The 19,627-nt window shown below is 38.7% G+C and overlaps 1 protein-coding gene across 1 annotated transcript; it reads right to left on the reverse strand.

The window, feature by feature from the left end:
* Positions 1-2,093: 2,093 nt before the first annotated feature.
* On the reverse strand, positions 2,094-19,621 carry esf1 (ESF1, nucleolar pre-rRNA processing protein, homolog (S. cerevisiae)). Its single transcript, XM_015362861.2, has 14 exons — positions 19,520-19,621; positions 18,059-18,733; positions 17,349-17,674; positions 16,773-16,886; positions 15,714-15,823; positions 14,750-14,902; positions 13,679-13,793; positions 12,434-12,569; positions 11,860-12,015; positions 7,487-7,614; positions 6,090-6,180; positions 5,710-5,807; positions 4,544-4,693; positions 2,094-3,915 (listed from the first exon to the last, which is right to left on the reverse strand). Exons 2-14 carry the CDS (start codon positions 18,684-18,686, stop codon positions 3,622-3,624), a joined length of 2,499 nt encoding a protein of 832 aa, XP_015218347.2. The 5' UTR covers positions 18,687-18,733; positions 19,520-19,621; the 3' UTR covers positions 2,094-3,621.
* Positions 19,622-19,627: the final 6 nt, after the last annotated feature.

Genomic DNA, 19,627 nt, shown 5'->3' on the forward strand with positions numbered 1-19,627 from the left:
CCGATGGATTCACACAATACAGAATGGACCGCACAGCTGATTCTACCGGCAAGGACAAAAGAGGTGGAGTGTGTTTTATGATTAATAACCTTTGGAAGCGGTACTCAGCAAGCTGTACAGTGCCACCAGCATATTTCCCCTCGTGTTCTGAAAACCTGTGCACATCAGTTATTTCCTGTGTATAAAGACCTTTTTAACCTCTGTCAGTCATATCTTAGTGCTTCAAGAACACCACATTTGTGTTGCTGACCAAGAAGACTAAGGTATCATGTTTGAAGGATTACTGTCCAATGGCACTCAGGTCTGTGGTCATGAAGTGCCTGGAATGCCTAGACCATCTTCAGTTTGCTTATGGCTCAAATAGGTCCATTGATGATGCAATATCTCTAGCACTACAAACGGCCCTCAAACATTTAGACAGGCAGAGCACGTATGTTAGGATGCTGTTTATAAATTACAGCTTGGCTTTTAACAATTTTTCCCTCTAAGCACCTTCCCTCCCAACACTCCTGAATCTGGGCTTATGCATCTTACTGGAATTTTTGATGAGCAGATGTCAGGTGGCAAAAATTGGTAACAATATCGCCTCTGGTGCACTACTAGAGCTTCTCCAGGCTGCCGTCTCAGCCCTAGGCTGTGCTGCTTGTTCACCTCTGACTGTACAACCATTTACATCAGCAACCACAATATTAAGTTTGCTGATGACACTACAATTATTGGGCTGATCAGCAACAGTGATGAGTCCGCATACAGAAGGGAGGTGGAGCATCTGACAAGGTGGTGCCATGATAACAACCTGGCCCTGAATGTCAACAAGACAAAAGAACTCATTGTGGACTTCAGAAGACCCAGAGGAAGTCACACCCCAGTCATTACTGAGGGCACAACAATGGAAACTGTCAGCTGCTAAGATTCCTCAGACTGCAGATCGCCACCAACTTGGATTGGTCTCACAACACGGAAGCCAGTCTGAAAAAGACACAACAGTGCCTCCACTTTCTGTAGTGCCTAAAGAAATACGGTATGGGAAAGTAGCTACCTTTTAGTAGTGAACTTTACCGCGGCACCACAGAAAGTATTCTATCTGGTGATATCACCATATGGTACGGAAATACTACCAAACAAGACAAAGTTGCCATACAAAGGGCGTGGTAGAGAGAATTATAGGATCTTATTTACCATCAATTGATGAGATCCACACCATCCACTGTGCAGCAAATCCCGGTTATTCAGGATTCCAACCATCCCCGTAACAAACTGTTCTCCCCCCTACACTCTGGCAAGAGGTACCACAACATTAAAGCATGGACCACTAAGCTTAAGAATAGCGTCTATTCTATCGTATTGTGTATCATTAACAGATAAAACTGTATGATGCCCCAATTCAATGCACCTCTGCACTTTTTACTTGGCTACCATGTATCTATTGTCCTATGTGTTTATTGTTCTGTTGCCAGTTGTATGTTACTGTGCTCTGTTGTACTGTCATTATTATTTTTACTGTTTTGTAACGTACTGTGCAGATTGTGTGAAAGTTCTGTCTATCCTGAGAGAACAGTGCGAATAACAATCCCAGTGTAGATGTAGATAATGGCATATAAATGTCTCTACAGCTCGAGTCGCAGCTATAAAACGTATGGCTTAGAGGTTCCCCACCAATAATTACAAGTGGAAAAAAAAAGAGAAGAAAAGATTGTTACACGTTAGATCTGCAGCCACTGAGATCCATTCACCAAACAAACCCCTTCTTTTCTCTTTTAGATCGGACGTAAATGCCAGGATTATTGTATATTAAGTAGAAGCAAAGCAATTACACTGATTTAATCTGTACATGTGGAGCTAGTGCCAGATCTGGGACATTCTGAGCATCTATTAACCTTGGGACCTGCCTCCCAGATATCCATAGCACAATATGTCACAGAGATGGGGAAAAAAAAAAACACAGGTTATCTAAACAATTTCTCCAAGTGAAGTCATATCATGTGTTCAAAAACAGATGGCTGTGAGGACCTAGGTTTTCTAAGCAATTTATGAAGGAAACACTTCAGTGCGCATCTGTGCATTAACTGATCTTTGACCTTTGCTCAAGGCTATTGAGATGTAACCATTTTTAATTGTAAGATGCATTTAAAGTTCAGTAGAAAAAAAACCCAAACGTCTAGATTTCACAGGTAGTTTAACATTTGTATTCTTTGACAAATTTAAGAACTTGAAAATGTTTTGACACTTATTCCTGGTTAATCAATTGAACAACTGGAGTCAAATAATTTTCCTCATTCTTAGAGAAAGATTTTTATAGTAGGATGACTGCCACAGTTTCACTTCATTAATTATAATGAACATGTTAAGTTTACAAAATACTTTTACTCCTGTTGTGGACTACAGCTCACAAAAAGGAGAAAAAAGATGCACCACACAAAGATTTTCTCGTAAAATGCAGTGAATAGCTCCTCAGATACAGGACTATAGTGCTAGGGGTGTTTTATGTTGGATCAAATTACAGGGTGGTAAACAATCTTTAAAAGTGATTTATGCTTTATGTTGGTAAGTATCAAAAAAGTACTTCAGACAATAGAAGTCTTGGATAGAGTCCCTTATAAAAAATGTTAAGCTACAAGGCTACCATATTAAGTCAGCAGTCAAACTTAAATTATCAAGAATATTGTAAAATGTTTAAACAGTCAAAATTTTTCACATATCCAAAATAATATTATGTACCAAATTATAAAGTCTCTAAAAGAGCTGTCTTTTGTCATATTTACATCAATCAAAGGTAAAATACTGCCGGCATGATTCTAAGGGAATTACCGCAACACTCTTCTTAAGAAGTGGACTCGTGTACCTGAAGTGGTTCAGCAAATGACATGAGAAAGTACTCTGGGATATTAACATGGGTTCCAAGTTAAAATAATAAAACATTAATAAAATGATTAGTGTAGATTACTCTTTTTTGCTGCAAAGCATCTTGCAATTCTGAGCAAGCTCTCAAAATTCTCTAGGTTTGTCCTACGGGCTTTGTCATTTTTCTTCTTCACTGCTGGCCAACTGTTTGTTTAAAAGATTCGTGACTTTGGTTGTTGTCTGCATGCTCTGGAAAGATATAAACTCAACTAATTTGCCTTTCAGGCCAAACTGAAGCCAAAACAAGAGCACAGAGAGTCTTTTATACAACATAAAAGTCATCATCCGAAGTTTGAGCTGTTCACATTGGCGGCTTCAAAGAAAGCACTTATACCACCACATTCCATTGGGGTTTCACTTCAAAAGGCTTTACTTACATGACACTTACATTATATATTGTCATCTTCATGTCCAAAAATTATAATGTCAATGGGACATTTTCAAATTAGAGCTTTTTGTTTTAAGTTAAAATGACATCTTGTTTAGTTTTACTTGAATTGTTAGAGGCTTTCTCATACGCAAGACCTTCTGTTATCCCTGTCAGTGGAAAAAACTCATTGAAATCAGCGTTGCTGGAATAATGGGTATGCCATCCAAGAGAGAAGGCCACAGATTTTTATCTCCAGCTCCCTTGTCCTCAAAGAGCCAGAGCTTAACCATGTTAAGATACAGTATATCATGCCATACTTTTTCTCCCTTTTTTCCCTTCTCTGTCCACAACTACTTTGTTTTCTGTTTTTTTCTCGCCTGAAACTGCTCGGTTTTGCTCTTGATGGATCTCACGAGCATGGAGAGTCCTGCGTCCATAGTTGTCTTGGAGCCTGCCTTTAGCTTGCTAGGGCTCTCCTGTTCCAGCTCCCTCTCCTTCCTCTGGGCAGCCTCCTCCCTGCGGCGCCTCTTCTCCTCCACGATGCTCTGGGTGGCCTTGGTCTTCCTGAAGGCGGGCTCAGAGGGGTCCAGATTGAACAGGTGGGAGGTATACATTGCCTGGAACCGGGGATCTTGCACATCAACCTGCAACCAAGGTAAGAACAGGTTAGCTTTTAGTGCTGCACCATCCAAATTCAGATTTAACTTACTTTTCTGCAAAGGGTTACTGTTTTTTTTACCAGTCAAAAAAAAGCTCCAATTATCATTTTACTAATGCAATATGAATCAGGACAATAAGCAGTCAAACAAAGAGGTTAAATTAAGCTTCAAGTACAGTGCTTATTGCCCCATTTAATTTTCTCATTAACTGTTTCCAATTCATTGCACTAAAGCAGATAATATCTTCCACCGAACATCTGGCAACATTTATTGCGAAATTTAACTGAGATGCGTCTTATTTACAGCAAATGGACGGTTTGATCTTGATGTTAAATAAACTACACACAGAAACTAAGTGCACAGCAATATGTAAAATGTTTTCAAAAGGTTTACAAATCTTTGGTGGTTATGCAAGATACTGTTGCTACAGGCCTCAAGAACAATTATACAAACATATATACAGCTGTAGCATGGATAATATCATACAAAAAATATGTTACATATGCTTCCATCTCACAAATACAAATTGAGTAATTGAGGTAAATCAATGAAATATTTGGCTGTACCAATGAATAAGAAATATAATTCAATAAGAAAGGATAAAGGCTCTAACCTCAAAGTTATCTTCTTCCAGGAGCTCATTCTTTTTCAAGAGCTTCTTCTTCTTTTTCTTGCTCAGGTTCTGCTGCTCCACAATCTTGTCGTAGTTGAAATGCTTTCGGTTCTCATCCTCATCGTCATCCATCAGTAAAGCCATTTCAGCCTGTGAACATACAGGCACACCTCCTTAATTTAATATCATTAACATCCTTCTGTCCCTCCTTGTACAAACCTCGTGGGGTTTTTCTCTAGAAGCAGGTTTGAAAATTAGGTGGCCGATGCAATCCAATACACTCGTACCTGTTTTTACAAAAGTAATTTGTTCCCGGAAACTCTTAGATATAGTGAAAATTCATAAAAAGAAAAACAAATTCCATTGTTTCTTACAGGGAAAAATTACAGTTCAGACCCCAAAAATGTCAGCCCTTCTTTTACTTTTTTTACAAATAAATTACAGAAGAAATAATAATAACTTACATTTATACTGTGGTTTGTGAATTTTATTCATGAAAAAACTGCTTATTTACAGTAATTAGTTTAATAAAACCTAAGTATAGTACTGTATAGTAACCACTTCATTTGCTTTTTGTGTAATTCTGTAATAAAAAAATAATTTTCATAAACACCTTTATGGTGTGATGATACAGTCTAATCTGCAAAGTAAGAGCACACACAATGGCGAACAATGCACAGAGCAATATGCTGTGAGCTCTATCACACATACACTGTCTCTGCTGCCACTCCATAGGCTTTGCATTTGCTTTTAACACGTTATGTTATGAAACGAGTCGTACCTTCCTCTTCACTCTCTACATTTGGTGGTGGGGGGGTTTCGAAATTGTTCTTTGTATCGCTTCTTCACAGTTTCACCGTTGGCTTTCGTTATTCGAAATGTGGGTAACCATTCACATGCTTTGTGGTACTGATTTTTCATTTAAAGAAAATGAGTTAAAAGAAGTCCGGTTGTATCCATTTGAAGATCAACTGGTGTTAACACTGCACGTGTAACAGATCCACGACAGTAAGGTTTATTATCTTCATATAACAGCATTTCTTATTTACTCCTGTAGAATTTTTTTATCTTTACATGAACATTTTGTGGATAGTAGTATTTCTATAACACTTTTCAGCTGCAATCATTTAATGCCAGGAAAATGTAAAGCTTGACTATAACATTACCCTTTGTTTTTCTAGCTCTGCCTCTTCTTCTGGAGTTCTCTCCTCCTCCCTGGATTTTTTATTCTTCTTAGCCTTGCTTTTATTCTTCAGCGCTGTTCCTGGCACAAGACAGGTAAGTACACAGATGTTAAACCCTCACTGCTATCTTCCAGCAGGTCTGTATTTCCTTTTGAAGCCTGTTCATTTCTAAATTACTAATTATATATTGGTGCTAGAAGATAAATGCTTTTCACAACACGTACTGTCCGTAGTTTTGTTACAAATCATATATTTTAGTCAATAAGCATCAGTGTTTATGGAAAATTGTATTAAAAAGGTTTATCTATCAAAACCAAAGCAGGGATGGGAAGGTTGACCTAGCAGTTCCCAGCAGATCTCACCTCCTTTTCCCAGTTCTTCAGCAAAATAAGGGTCATCAAGGTCAACATCAGGAGGCAGGTCATCATCACTGAGATCAGACCCAACAGCAGCCTGCAACACCAAGTCACATGTTCTGAGCTGTGCTGACAGTTCCTTAAAGTCATACTTAATAATACTGGGAGGCAACAAACACTATTATTTCCAATACACATTTTACTTTTTTAATGTCACTGTATAAAAGGTGATTATTTTTAACTAGTAGAATTTTACATCGTCAGATTAACAAAAACCCCTTTTCAGGTCTTTTTAAGAGTTATTTAACTGCTGAGGCCTTCTCTTTTTCTAGGACATTTTTAAAAGAAAAAAAAAGTTAAATAATATAAGTTTTACTTTAAGTTAATTTATAGCTTTAAATGTAACAATAACATGGATGTAGTCTAGCCTAAATCAACTAGACAGAGACCCACTTGCTGGTGTTATTCTTGTGAAGAAATTTTAACAATTCAAAATGGAAATAGCCACATTGGAGTTGAGAGTAACTACCATGCCTACACTGTGTTCATAAGCAGAAACATCAAAATAAAACAAATACCCAAATCCGGCATTTGTTGTGAAAACAGAATTTCCAGCAGCACAAAAATGCTCCCAGAACTCTGCATCTGTAAGCCAGCCAAGTGATCAAAGGTAAAAGGCTCTGGGTGGACCAACAACAAGCTTATTTTCTTTAATCATATATGCTTGGTAATGATGTTTATTTTGGCTCTCGGAGCCTGATGAAAGTATGCACAAGGCCGTTAGGAGTAGTACTGAAGTTCTGGATTTCAAGGGGTGATCTCAGTGTGGCACACGGTTTCTATGCAAACAGACACTTTTGAAGGGCATTCCAGAGCTATAGTTAATCTCAACTTTGTGTTCTATGAACATTCTGCAAAGGGAGCTGCAAAGGATGGAATCTCTTTAATCTGTAATGAACTCAATCAGCCTTTAAAGATCACAGATACATAATTAAGGACAAGGCTTTTTTTCCCGACAAGGCTAGGCAACAAATTTTAGTGAGAGCTCCCCTTGGGAGTACTTTCTAACTCTGAAAACATTCTATCCATTCTGCAAAAAGTGAAGGGACAATATCAATTAGCCTTTAAACGAACCATTAATCCCCTTAAACTCTGCGAGATCCCATACCACATGTCAAAAGAGTCAATGCTGTGCAACAAAGCATCATGTTTCCCACTGGCCTTGGTCAGGCAGTGATACTATAGTGATAGTTCAGCTTGTTTTTGGGTTCTGAGAACTCAAACTACAAGTGCTTTTACTTGTTTAGCCACCTGTGGGCACTGCAGGCTACCTTTTTTACCACTGCTTTCTGGGATCCTCATTGCACCACTTTCAGTGGCGTTACATTTCTCGGGATGTTTACCTTTGTCCCTTCCATCTTCTTTTGTTTTTTCTTTTCTTTCTTCTTCTCCAAATACTCTTCCCATGGAGTCAGTTTATCCTTTCCTTCCAGCTTCCTCTTCACAAGCTGCTCAGCTGTCTCTTTGAGTCCTGAAATCTCACACGCACACCAAAGAAAAGAAAAACGAAAACGACAGTGGGTAGTGAGAGAACTTCTACTTCAAACAATGTCCACCCCAGAAAACATGTCCTTTATATCACAGCTATCAATCTGTCAAACGGGCACATCTGAACAAAAACAAAGAAAACCAGAGGCTGAAAAGGAAATTTCCAAACTGGAAATTCTTCCCTTCCACAACTGCTGAGTACCCAGCGGAATAGCAATAGCAACACTGAAGCAATCTTCTAGGCAGTTAGACATTTTTCATTTTTGATATCCAGGATTCAGTTAGATATGACTGTTCTATGGTTAGCCTCGATTTGTGGGAGAATACAGTTCGTGAATTTGGCAGAGGATTTTGATTAATATATTTACATGAATACCCACAATACCCACAAAAATTCATGCCAGTTTTTATCCATTTGCAGGACTGCTTAGCATGATTTGAAAATAGTTATGTAAAACTATGAATAGAAAAGCTTAACACGACAGCAAAATAACTAAAACCATGAAGAACACATAGTTTAAAAAGCATATTACTTAGTAAATCTGTCTTTACAATCTAACACTAAAACAAAACAACAAGGACCATGATTAGAGAAAGCCATAAACTGTACCGTGCACTGAACTTTCTATGGTTTTACTGTCCATTTCTCTGTGGAACATTTAGGCTCTATAGGAGTCTGCAGAGTGAAAGACACATCCAATCTCAGACCATCATTAATTGGCAAATTCTCGTAGAGCTAAAACCCACTCTCACGTATTCTCTAATCAGCTTGGTCAGCTCATGGCATGACCCCACCAGCTACCAGGGGTCAGGACTCCTTTCTTGTTAATGCTTTGTCAGTTTGTGTGAGGAATTATCCATCCATCTATTTTCTAACCATTTTTTCCCCAATTAATTAAAGGCCACGGATAAGCCAGAGCCCATCCCAGCAAGCAATGGGCGCAAGGCAGGATACACCTTGGCCAGTGCACCAGTCCATAGCAGGCAGACACACAAACACAGTCACGCATAAACTCACACTTAAGGCCAACTCTACCAGAAGCCAGTTAATCTACCAGTATATTTGTGGGCTATGGGAGGAAACCAGAGCACCTGGAAGAAACTAAAGCACACACGGGGAGAACATACAAACTGTGAGGAATTTGACCTTCCAAAATAAATCCAAACTGTTTGAGTTTTATTAAGCTCAGGGGAATTTGGGGACTAAGATTAATTTCTTGACTTATATAAGAAAAGAATACTTGAAGATTGTGAAGAAGTGAAGATCGATTAACTTTAATCCATTGAGCCATCTGTCTCCCCTTAAACTGTGCAACAGGATCCACACTTCTTTATTTAATATTTTAGAGCCGCAATCTTCCTGACCACTTCCTAAAGCACAAGATAAGAAGTGATGTTTTTACAGCACAAAAGTAATTTTTGCTTGCCATAAAGACGTCTTGAAGTGGAGTAGCTTAGTGTGAAAATCTTTGCTGCAAATCCTTCATTACATGCAAAAATAAACAACCAGCAGGCTATTACACAAAGTTCTGCCAAAGCAAATCCCAGAGGAATCCTGAAAGAAAACCCATAAACGGGTTGTATGTATGTATTTAGTAACAGAGATTTGACAAATTCAATTTGCCCTTGCCAGAAAAAAGTGTTATAACCTAATCTTAGCAATCATATTTTAGTACGCTCATGTCGTTTAGGGATTATATACCATTAATCTTGTTCTTGAAAACTTTAAAAAGATGTCTGCAGTGAGAATCCAGATGACATGAAACAAACAGCAGTTTCCACAAGTTCAACACACTCCAGGAATAACAAGTATGAGCCTGATAAGACAGATGTTTATGTGGCAAGATGAAAACATTCTGTTATTTGGTATATTGTATATAAAATAATATTTTAATGTAAAACTGCTGTTAAACCATTGCATTCTTGCCCATTTTTAGATGCAACAACAGATTTGCAAAGGTTAACTATGGTAAGCTTTGATATCATTTTAAAACACACCTACTCTATTTAACAGCTGCAAGTTGGGCTCAAACTATAGTGAACACTCCTCTGTATGGATTACAAAATCTCGTCCAACAACTATGTTGTGACAAGGAGCAGTAAGTTACACAATCTTTTTTCCAGGGCTGTTTATATCAGGTAGTTCTTGCTTTCAGATTAAATACACCCTTTTTGTTAACACTAGTGTCATATGGGAAGTCCAATGCAAATTCTTAAAATTGTTTACTATTCACTTTTCAATCTGTTTTCATGACCTACATGTTATCATTAGCTAACCAACCATAAGACTCCCTGCTTCGTTGTTATTACATCTATGGCTCAGACATTACTGTCCAGTATATCCTTATTTGGGATTTAATTTTTTTTCTAGCCTAAGCTTTCTAGCCTAATCTAAACTTTGTAGCTATTAAACTATAAGTGTTAAAACAGACTGTTCCTCTCTTAAGCCCTCACCTCTTTTCCAATAATTATAAAAGAACAGAAGACATTTCTTTAGTAGGAATAGCTGCACTGGAGGACCATCCCCTGATCAGAGCCTATTTTGTCACACTGTTAGTTCTGATCATAAAAAAGCCTTATCTTTTTCTGAATAGCCAATGAGCAACTTCAGTAGGTACATATTCATATAGACCAATTAAGATGAATTGGAGAACTGTCTCCCAAATGATCAGCAGATAATCTAGATCCTATCTATTGTAATGCTTGTTCACCTTTCATTTCATTACTTGAGGTAAACAGCAATAAACTTCAGCTCGTTTTACTACAACTAAAACCTTGAACTAATTTTTAATTTAAGAGGATTCAACATCAACACTTATGTACATTATTTTCTTTCTTTTGGGCCCGATCCGTCATTCCTTAGTGTAGTTCATACTGAGGCTTTACCAACACTACAGTGGGTCTATGGCTTCAAGCAGCGCTGTACTCCGTGGGGCTCATTAATTACCTATGTGTAAAACAATACCAGCCCTATTCACCTGTATTGACAGTACAGGCTTTAGAATGTTAGCATTGTATTACAGTAGAATTTGAAAAAATGGCAAAAAATTTTTTTTTAAAGAATCATACTCTTTAAAAAAACAAAACACGTTTGAGTGACTAATAGATGCCAGCTGCGTGAAAAAAATTAATATTAAAGGAAAGCACATATTCTCATGTTTTAAAAATGTAAACCACTTGGATTTCTTTCTGTAATATCTGTATTTTTTCTGAATCCTGCCACATCTAATGATAAGAATGATATTCATTTTAAGCTATAGCATTTAAGAAGCCAAATCTGGCGTTACATACAATAATGAAAGCTAAAACCCGAAAAATTATTTAATACTAACGTTACCTGATTACTTTCCTTTTGACTGATATTTTAGATGAAGAATATAATTGAACATATGGTGGCATGTCTGTCTGAGCTGTTTTTAAATTGTGTTATCAGCAACACTATCTTCATAATACATACCTTCTTTATGATTCCCACCATTGAAATGTTTTGTTACAAAACAGAGAAAACAAGATACTGAGGTAATATGAGTGAAAAAACAGTAAATCTGATGCAATAAGGAAAAATTAATTAGACTTTTTTTAATGGCGTAAGTCTTTTTTTATTTTTGCACAGATGAGTAGCCAAATTGCCTTAGGTTTGGAATATAGTATTTCAACACAACCATTTAAGATGAAACATCCTTATCCTCAATAAAAAGAATCAGTGACATAAATCACAGTATCAAGGTTCAAGCAGTATGAAATAGCCCTAAGGCAAACATATAAATCTATTAATTAAATATAATTTAAAGTCAATGAAAAGAAATTTAATATTTTTCCAAAAGCAAAAAAGTTTTTTCCGATTAATGACTGTCACTTGGAGACAACCTAAATTTAAGACCTTAACTTCCAAGGTAAATAATCCAGAATTCACAACTTAAAATAGCTACCTTAAAACTTTATAAAATGAAGTAACCTTAAAAGTAGTTACTTCATTTTATAAGCAATTAAAAAATGTCAAAAGGTTTATTTTCTTAAATTAAAGCAGCTGTTCTTTGCAAACCTAATCTCTAAACTAGAGAAATGTCAATGTTGACCTTAGATTAGATAATGTTCCTTTGCACTACTCATGGATCTGGAACTACTGAGATTGAGAACAGTGATATTATTATAAAAAAAAGAAAATAAATTTGGGGCAAAGGAATTCTGAAACGCTTAAGAGCCACATCAGGAGAGGACACTGGTTTACCTGGAACCCATGAGATTTCCATTTCCATGTCTTTTTCCTGGTGTTTCCCGTCTTTGTCTTGAATGCTTTTGAGCAGATCTCGGTACTTTGCAATCTGCTCCGCATCATCTTTTGGGGCTTTCTTTGCCCGCTTCTCTTCATCATCTGCATCCTCAGCTAAAGAAGGGAAGAAACCGGAATCTTAATCCATTTCACAGTGCAGATCAGTTTTTATGGCTATGCTACATAGGTCTTGGTGTAAGATGAGGTCAGGGTTCTTAATAAACACAAGGAAACTCTAGTAAATATTTTTATACTTCCAGAAGGGGAAATGATCTGCATTGCGGCAGAAGGCTTCAACTCATATAACCTCAGTTTAAAACATTCTAAACATTTTTACAAAAATGTGTTAGATATTTTGCGAACTGTATATAAAAATATATTCATGGTTTTGTATGAAATTTGTAAAATGGGTTCCACATGAATCACTTAACTCCACATTTTAGAAACAACTCAGTAAGATGAAGTCATTTACAGTGGATGTTTAAGCACTGATCATAAACTCTCCTGACTGAAACTGCTGCAACAGTTTTACCTTCGTGATCTGACTCTTCCTCACTAGAGGAAGCCAGGTAGGCTTGGAAGTCCATATCCATAATCTCATCCTTCTTGAACTTCCTATTGAGCATGGTGACGCGCTCGTGGTCTGTCTCATCCCAGGTCAGCTCCACCTGTGCCAGAGGAAAGCCTTATGTCAGCACAGGCCTACTTCAACCTGCTCACTCACAGCTACTCTTGACTCCCGAGACAAAGCACCACCACACTGAGTGCTGAAGACTGACCAGAAGTCAAGAGCAGCCAAGGCTGTTAATAGCAGCTGATATCCTCTTCCTGGGTGACATATAACATACACAAATTTTCATTGTGTAGAAGTACACAAAAACATGATGATAAGGTAAGCATAAAGCTACAAGTGCAGTGCACAACAATATAAAACACTAAAGCTACAATACATCAAGACAAGATTACAGAGCTAATATAGCATACAAAGCAGTGATGTCATCCTTTGTCGGTGTGTTTTACAGTGAAAAACTACAATTAGCAAACTGCCACACCAGTTTCTGAAGCAAGAATACTGGTACTAAAGTGTGTAAGAGTTAAAGACTTAGAGAGATGAGACATCACCCTACTGACTGCAGAAAGGTGGTTAGTGACTATTTGGATTTATGTGGATAATTTACTTTATCACCGAAGGGCAAGGGTGGAGAAAGACTGGATCCTGGACATGGGAGAATGGAGTCTGGGTACAGGACAGCTGGTGGAAAAGTAGGAGGGGAGAGGGCAAGAGTGGGTGTAGTGAGAATTAACAGTATTAAGTTCCTAAGATTCTGGAAACCAGCAAATTAAGTCTCCCTTGGCAGCATGCTGTGGGATCTGTAACAGTCCTACATTTGTTATCCACACAACTCTTGGCAGTATCAATTTCAACTTAACACACCTATTGGAGCAACACCCAGTATTAACAACACAGTGAGGCTGGGCATGATATTAGAGCCCTTTCAAAATTGTCAACCTCACTCTGTAAAGTACTTATCATACCAGCAATTATCTGTAATACAAAAACATAACAAAAGGTATGATGGTCTACTACCACACAACCTTTAGGTCCATTTCTTGTGAATAATCAGTCCTCCTTTGCACTTCCAGGGTTTTTAGGGAGAAATAATCCGAGTTTAGCAGAGAGATACAAAGGGCTTCATGTCTTCTATGAGTAAGTTTATCAAGAGCTCTTGACTCTTATTCGTTTGAAACAGCTCACACGTTTTCCTGCCCACCCTACCTTTGAAGTTGCCACTGCCGTTGAACTAAAATATTTTGGCGTATATGAAGCCAAATCAACATCTGACGCAACATCTTTTGGCTGCTCGTCAAATGTAATATCGTCTGGAATAAACCTGTGAAAGAAAATAGAAGCCATAATAATTCAGGAGGTATGTCGGAAACCCGCAGGAATTATCAAGCAATTATGTTTCACCTACTTATACCGCAATGGAAAAAAACAGGCTTCACTTCATCCATTTAAAAGCTTCCCTGATATTTCTGGTTAGTAAGTCACAGAAAACATTATTAAGACAAATTAAAAACAGACAACTTGAGTGCAAATTATTAACTGGCAATTTCACATTTAGAGAAAAGTGAAGCTCATCATAAGCTACCAATTGGTGTGACAGTTTTCCTATGAAGCTTACAAAATGAACCTTTGTTTTGACCTGAACATTGCAATGGTATTTAGAGCAATGCTGAAACAGTCCAATTGTGCCGTGACTTTGTAAATTACCACACATAACCATGAACACTGCTCTCATTTCACTGGAGACATGAGTTAAATTTCGTCCCAAGCGCCCTGGGACAACGCACATAGGGTATTATTTCTGCTGAATGCTCAGTTCTCTTTCAGAAATAGATCAGAATACATAATAACACACCAAAGAGTCCCCTACAGTCTTAAGGGAATACAGATTAAACTTTCCCAATTGTAATTCGTGAAATATGTTCAGTATAAACATACTTTGAAATTCAGCCTGAAAAGCATTAAGAACTACTAAAAAACCACATTTGCTGAATAAATGTTATATTCTTACTCTTATTAGTACTTGATTGTTTTGTTTTTTGTAATTGTCTGGAGAAATTTACTATTTTCTGCTCTTCTAAATGTTTTAAACCATCTATCAACCTAGAATTAAGCCCCAGATATTTTAAATTTAACTCAGAGCATCAAGGACTCTTTGTCAGTCTTCCTAACACAGAGATGTATTCAGTTCTGAATTTGTCACCATTAAAAATATCAGTGCTCTCCACTTACTTTGGGGGTTTACTAAGAAACGTATAGCTAGAAAACACTTTTCCTTACCTGAGGTCTACGACTGAGCAGCTGCTTTCGTATTCAAAGCCGTCACACTCCTCATAGATCTTAGCTGCAGTTTCTGGGGAGTCACATTCCACCACAGCGTAGAAGTACCTCATGCGCTTGAACTGGTATTCCCTCATTTTCTCACGATAAAGCCTGCATGAAGACATCACTGTCAAATCAAATCACATCTTCTTCCTCTGCCAGGTCTGCTCTGCCATTACTGCTGTCTACTGGTCTATGGACTTCACATTTATTGCAGAATTGGCCATGGCTCCTACCATACCGTGATCTATTATGGGAGGTGGTGGTCGGGGTGGGGATGTTGATGAAACAAAAACATAATTCAGCAAAAGCTCAGTTCTTATCACAGAAACAAAAACACTGATGAACTGAAAACAGCACTACTAGGTCAGAAAATGACATGTTCTACAAGGGCCACAGTTCTCTCAAAGCTATGAGGTATGAACAGTTATAAAACCTCGGTGCTTTTAAAACCCAGATTAAGGATCACAGACAGTATCATATCTACCTGGGTTTAATCAGCTGTTGCATAAAAAAATGTCGCTCTGAATTGTTAATTGCTGTACAGCAGTAGAGCACTGCCACCTTGTGGCTTCAGCAACACACGTGCTCTTGGGAAGCACAGGCCTAATCCTGGAGGCTGGCTTTTTAGCAGGTTTCATAACCATTTTTACATCATTACAACGAACGAGAAACAGCAACAGTAAAGTAAATAATTAGTTTAAATAGAGTTCAGATGGAAAAGAACCCCAAAAAGCATGCAGTGTTGTGCAGAACTCTGCAGCTCCTATGAAAATACAAGCAAAAAAACACCTTAAAGGCATCAAACATTTCAATTTGGACCTGCAGCAGAAACAGCAGTGTTTAAACATTTTGGAACAACACACCATCTCAGGTCAGAAACCAAATAAGTACAAAAGTCTGAAAGCCCCATCCCCAGCACCTCTCTTCCTCCGTGTCTTTATCAGGATTCTCGGGCAATATGACCAGCTCCAAAGGTCCCTGCAACTGCTCGGCTTTCATCCGCTCCTTCCCAAATTCTGAAGGGTAGATCTGGAAAATACAAGAAAGACACCAAGTTAAACACACTGAAATGCACCATGAATTCAAAATCAAAGCAACATCATCCTAAACTGAAAAACAGACAGGTTAAAAACAAATGTATACCTCCTAATAAACAAAACAAGATCGCCCAACATACAGCAACCCATGAATAACTAAGAATGAATAAAGGAAATGGAAAGTTAATTCTCTTGCACTTGATGACAAACCGTGCAATGGCCTGTCAGGCTCGCCCCAGCTGTGGCCCTGTGGGGTGGGCTAGTCGTGGCGTGGCAGCTGGGCTCTGCTTCACTCACCCGTCACTCGGTGCCGGTTGCCATGAAGCAAACCGACAGCAGACCCTGATCACCCGGAGGTGGTTACCTTCTCGCCGTTCCAGGTGATTCAGGGATATTTAAGGGATGTTTGGGCTCTGATATAGAGCAAGGACTCTTGAGTTCTCAAGCTTGTTCCCTAGCTTTTATTTTGTCTCCTGGCCCTTAAATCAGCTTCCTGACCACCCTATGCAGATCATTTCCCACCCTGTGTAATGATCTGCGTTTCTCATGGCTTCGGTCCCTGTCTGCGTTTCTTGATCTTGGCCTCAGACTCTCTCCGTGCTTTGCTGCCGTCCTACCCGGGACCTGACCGAAGCTTTGTTCTGACCACGGCTCCTGGATTCCCCATTGTGTTTTGAATTGTGCTTTGGTTTAGATTCACTGGTTTTATCCTAACCCCCCCCCACCCCCCCAGCCTGTGCGACCACGATCTCTGAACGGCGTTCCCAGCTTACTACGGTTTTGAACCCCTGCATGAAAAGCACTCTCAGCCTGTCAGTCTGTCAGCGCGCTGCCTGCAGTTCCCCTGGATCCCATCGGCCTTCCGCCCAGCAAGTGGGTTTGACTATACAAATCCCGATGCGCTGCTAGTAGAATCATTGTACGGAGGCACTGTTTCTTACCTTTACAGAGAGCACAACTCCTCCTTTGGGTTTGAAAGAGTTGAATAAAGCCAGCAAATCTTTGGCCTTCAGTCTGTCCCAATCCATATTACACACCGCAAGCCTTCGAGTAACCTATTCAGAACATCACGGAACATCTCATACATCTCTTAAAACAGTACAGAATCCACATTTTCCCAACAACAGGGGACTAGTCCTATGGCAGGTGTATACTTCAAGGATGCAATTTGCATATTAAAAGCATCACTCATGTCTACACTGAAATTGAAACACATCATAGCCTATCCAGTTGTTCAGACAAAACAATGTTAAACAAATTACCAAAATGCTAACTAATAAAGGGCAGGCCGTGCCATCAGAATTATAGAGTTTTACCTGCATTCAAACAAGCACCTTTACCGGCTGAGCAACTGTGGAAACCATTATTCGTCTTTTCATATTAATATTTATAAAGGGTTTTCTCGCTTTGAAAACTGCAGTCTGGAGAAGTGAAAGGACAATGATGGTCTATATGTAACTGTATAAAGTAACTGGATAATGATCTGAACCCTATATGTAAAAGCTCCTTCAACTCACATTGTCACCTCGAGGGGCATCTTTCCAAAGCTCTCCCCAGTCATGTTCCAATTCTTCCTCAGGCCGGAACAGGTCTGTTAAATCGTCCTCCTCGTCTTCATCTGAGCTGGTCTCAATGTTACCTTTCCCTCGGGCCAGATCAGGACCGCTGTCACTCTCCTCCTCAGACTCATCTTCAGAATCCTCCGCGCTCTTCCCTTCATCAGAGTCATCTTCCTCCTCCTCCTCGCTGCTCCCCTCCTCCTCGTCTTGCTCGACTTCAGACATGTCAGCACCAGAGTCGTCATCTTCATCATCCGTGTCGAACTTGGTCTTTTCTTCATTCACTAAATAAGATTTTCATAAATTAAAAAATGAATATGCCGATAACATCAAATAATACAACAATAATTCCTTGTGCTTGTATAAAGCTTTTTACCACGAAGGACCTTAAAGTGTTTTGCACTTAGTAAAGGACCCACTTCACTTCATCCACTAATGAAGTGCAGCATTAACTTGGGTGATGTGGAGCAGCAGTTATATACAGTCCGAAAACCCCAATGCACAGCATACCAGGGAGAATAAGTGAGAAATTACTTCACTTTAAGAAGAGAAATTTAGGAAGGCCAGTTTGTTAAAATGTAATTTTGCAGAAAATACAAGTTTAAAAAAAAAATTCTGGTAGTACAGGCAGTAGTACAAAATCATAGTACTGATATACTTTTACAAACCTGATTTTTCAGGATCAGAAACAGTCACTCTTGCTTTCGATTTCTTTGTGGGCTGCTCTGGGGCTGAGCTCTCCTCTCCTTTACCCTTCTGCAAGTGTTTCTCCCCTACTGAAACCCTTAATGCTTGGCATTTCTGTACTGTTCCCTCAGATCCATCACCACTGTCAGGGAGATCTCTCAAATGTGAAGTGTTTTTTTTGCCAGTTCCTTTCCTTGAAGCCTTTTCAGACACGTTCCCCACAAGTTGCATGCTGTCCTTTTTCTTAGCCTCATTTTTGGGTTTTTCTTGCTCGGTTTCTTCCTCAAGATCACCTTCAACATCCACTTTGGCTCTTAACTTCTGTTTCTTCTTCTTCATCTTCTGAGCCGCCTTTTTTTCCTCATGGTCGGACTCTTCTGAGTCTGACACTTTGTAGAAGCGTTTCAGGTCCTCTGCGGAGGAGTGGTTAATGGGACGACCCCGTTTGTCCACTGTGTACTTGAGCTTGAACCTCTTGTCATGGAACATCGATTGAAACCTCTTGTCTATCTTAATCTTCTGCTCCGTCTCGGGCATCTCCCAGAAACGTGGGTCTTGCTTCATCCGGCTGAATCGCTCATCGGATCTCTCACTGTTTTTGGAGGCCATGTTGCACTTCAAATACAACAGGAAGACAATAAAAAGTGATCTGCAAACTGAAAAGAAAATGATTAAGTAAACACAGTCTACGCAGTGCTATATGAGGCAGTGTCCTTTAAATTAGAAATTTAACTGATGTCCTCACGACTTTCTTAGAGGTCAAAGGGAACAATTCACAACAGAAGAAGTGCTAACACCAGTGATCTGGCTAAATCTCAGTTTGGCCTTGCTTAATCTAGCCTAACTACAATTCCACCCTAAATCAACTTAGAAGCAAGTGGTCACTCGATCACACACTTGATCTGCTGTGCGTTACCCAGGTTGGTGGTGCACCTCACATGTGCACAAACTGGATCCTGTCCTATACATCATAATCAGTCACACGATGGAAATAAAATAAATAATGAGATCTAAGAAAATCATTTTCCTAAGGAAAAAAAAACTGGAATATTTCAGGAAGAATAATAGACAAAAGCGCCTGATAAAGTTTATTTGATCCTATATCGTTTGTTGTCTGAAAATTACTTCGCACCGGTACAAAATCGTGTTTTTATAAGTTATATATAAAATGTAACAGAAAACACAGAAATATCTATAGCACATTTGTAACTAATACAGCGTTAATTTTATTTTTCGTTACTTCCTACTTTTAAACAAATACGATCGTCTTCAGACAGCATCTGATCAAACCAAACATAAAAAAACATTATATTTGAAGAACCATATCACATATTACTTATCTTATGGCTGCCATGCAATTTTAATTCAACATACAACTGCTAAAACATATTTGCCCTGTGAGAATGTCAGTAATCAACGTTTTTGAAATAGAAAATATTTACCCGAATAGTAGGAAAACCACTCAGTCTCTACACAGTACTCTCAAATACTCATCCCATCCACATGGTTCTCCCACAATCCACTGCTTCCGTGAAAGTCCGTCTTTCTAC

Source organism: Lepisosteus oculatus, chromosome 17 (assembly GCF_040954835.1).
Source record: "Lepisosteus oculatus isolate fLepOcu1 chromosome 17, fLepOcu1.hap2, whole genome shotgun sequence".
Lineage (NCBI taxonomy): Eukaryota > Metazoa > Chordata > Actinopteri > Semionotiformes > Lepisosteidae > Lepisosteus > Lepisosteus oculatus.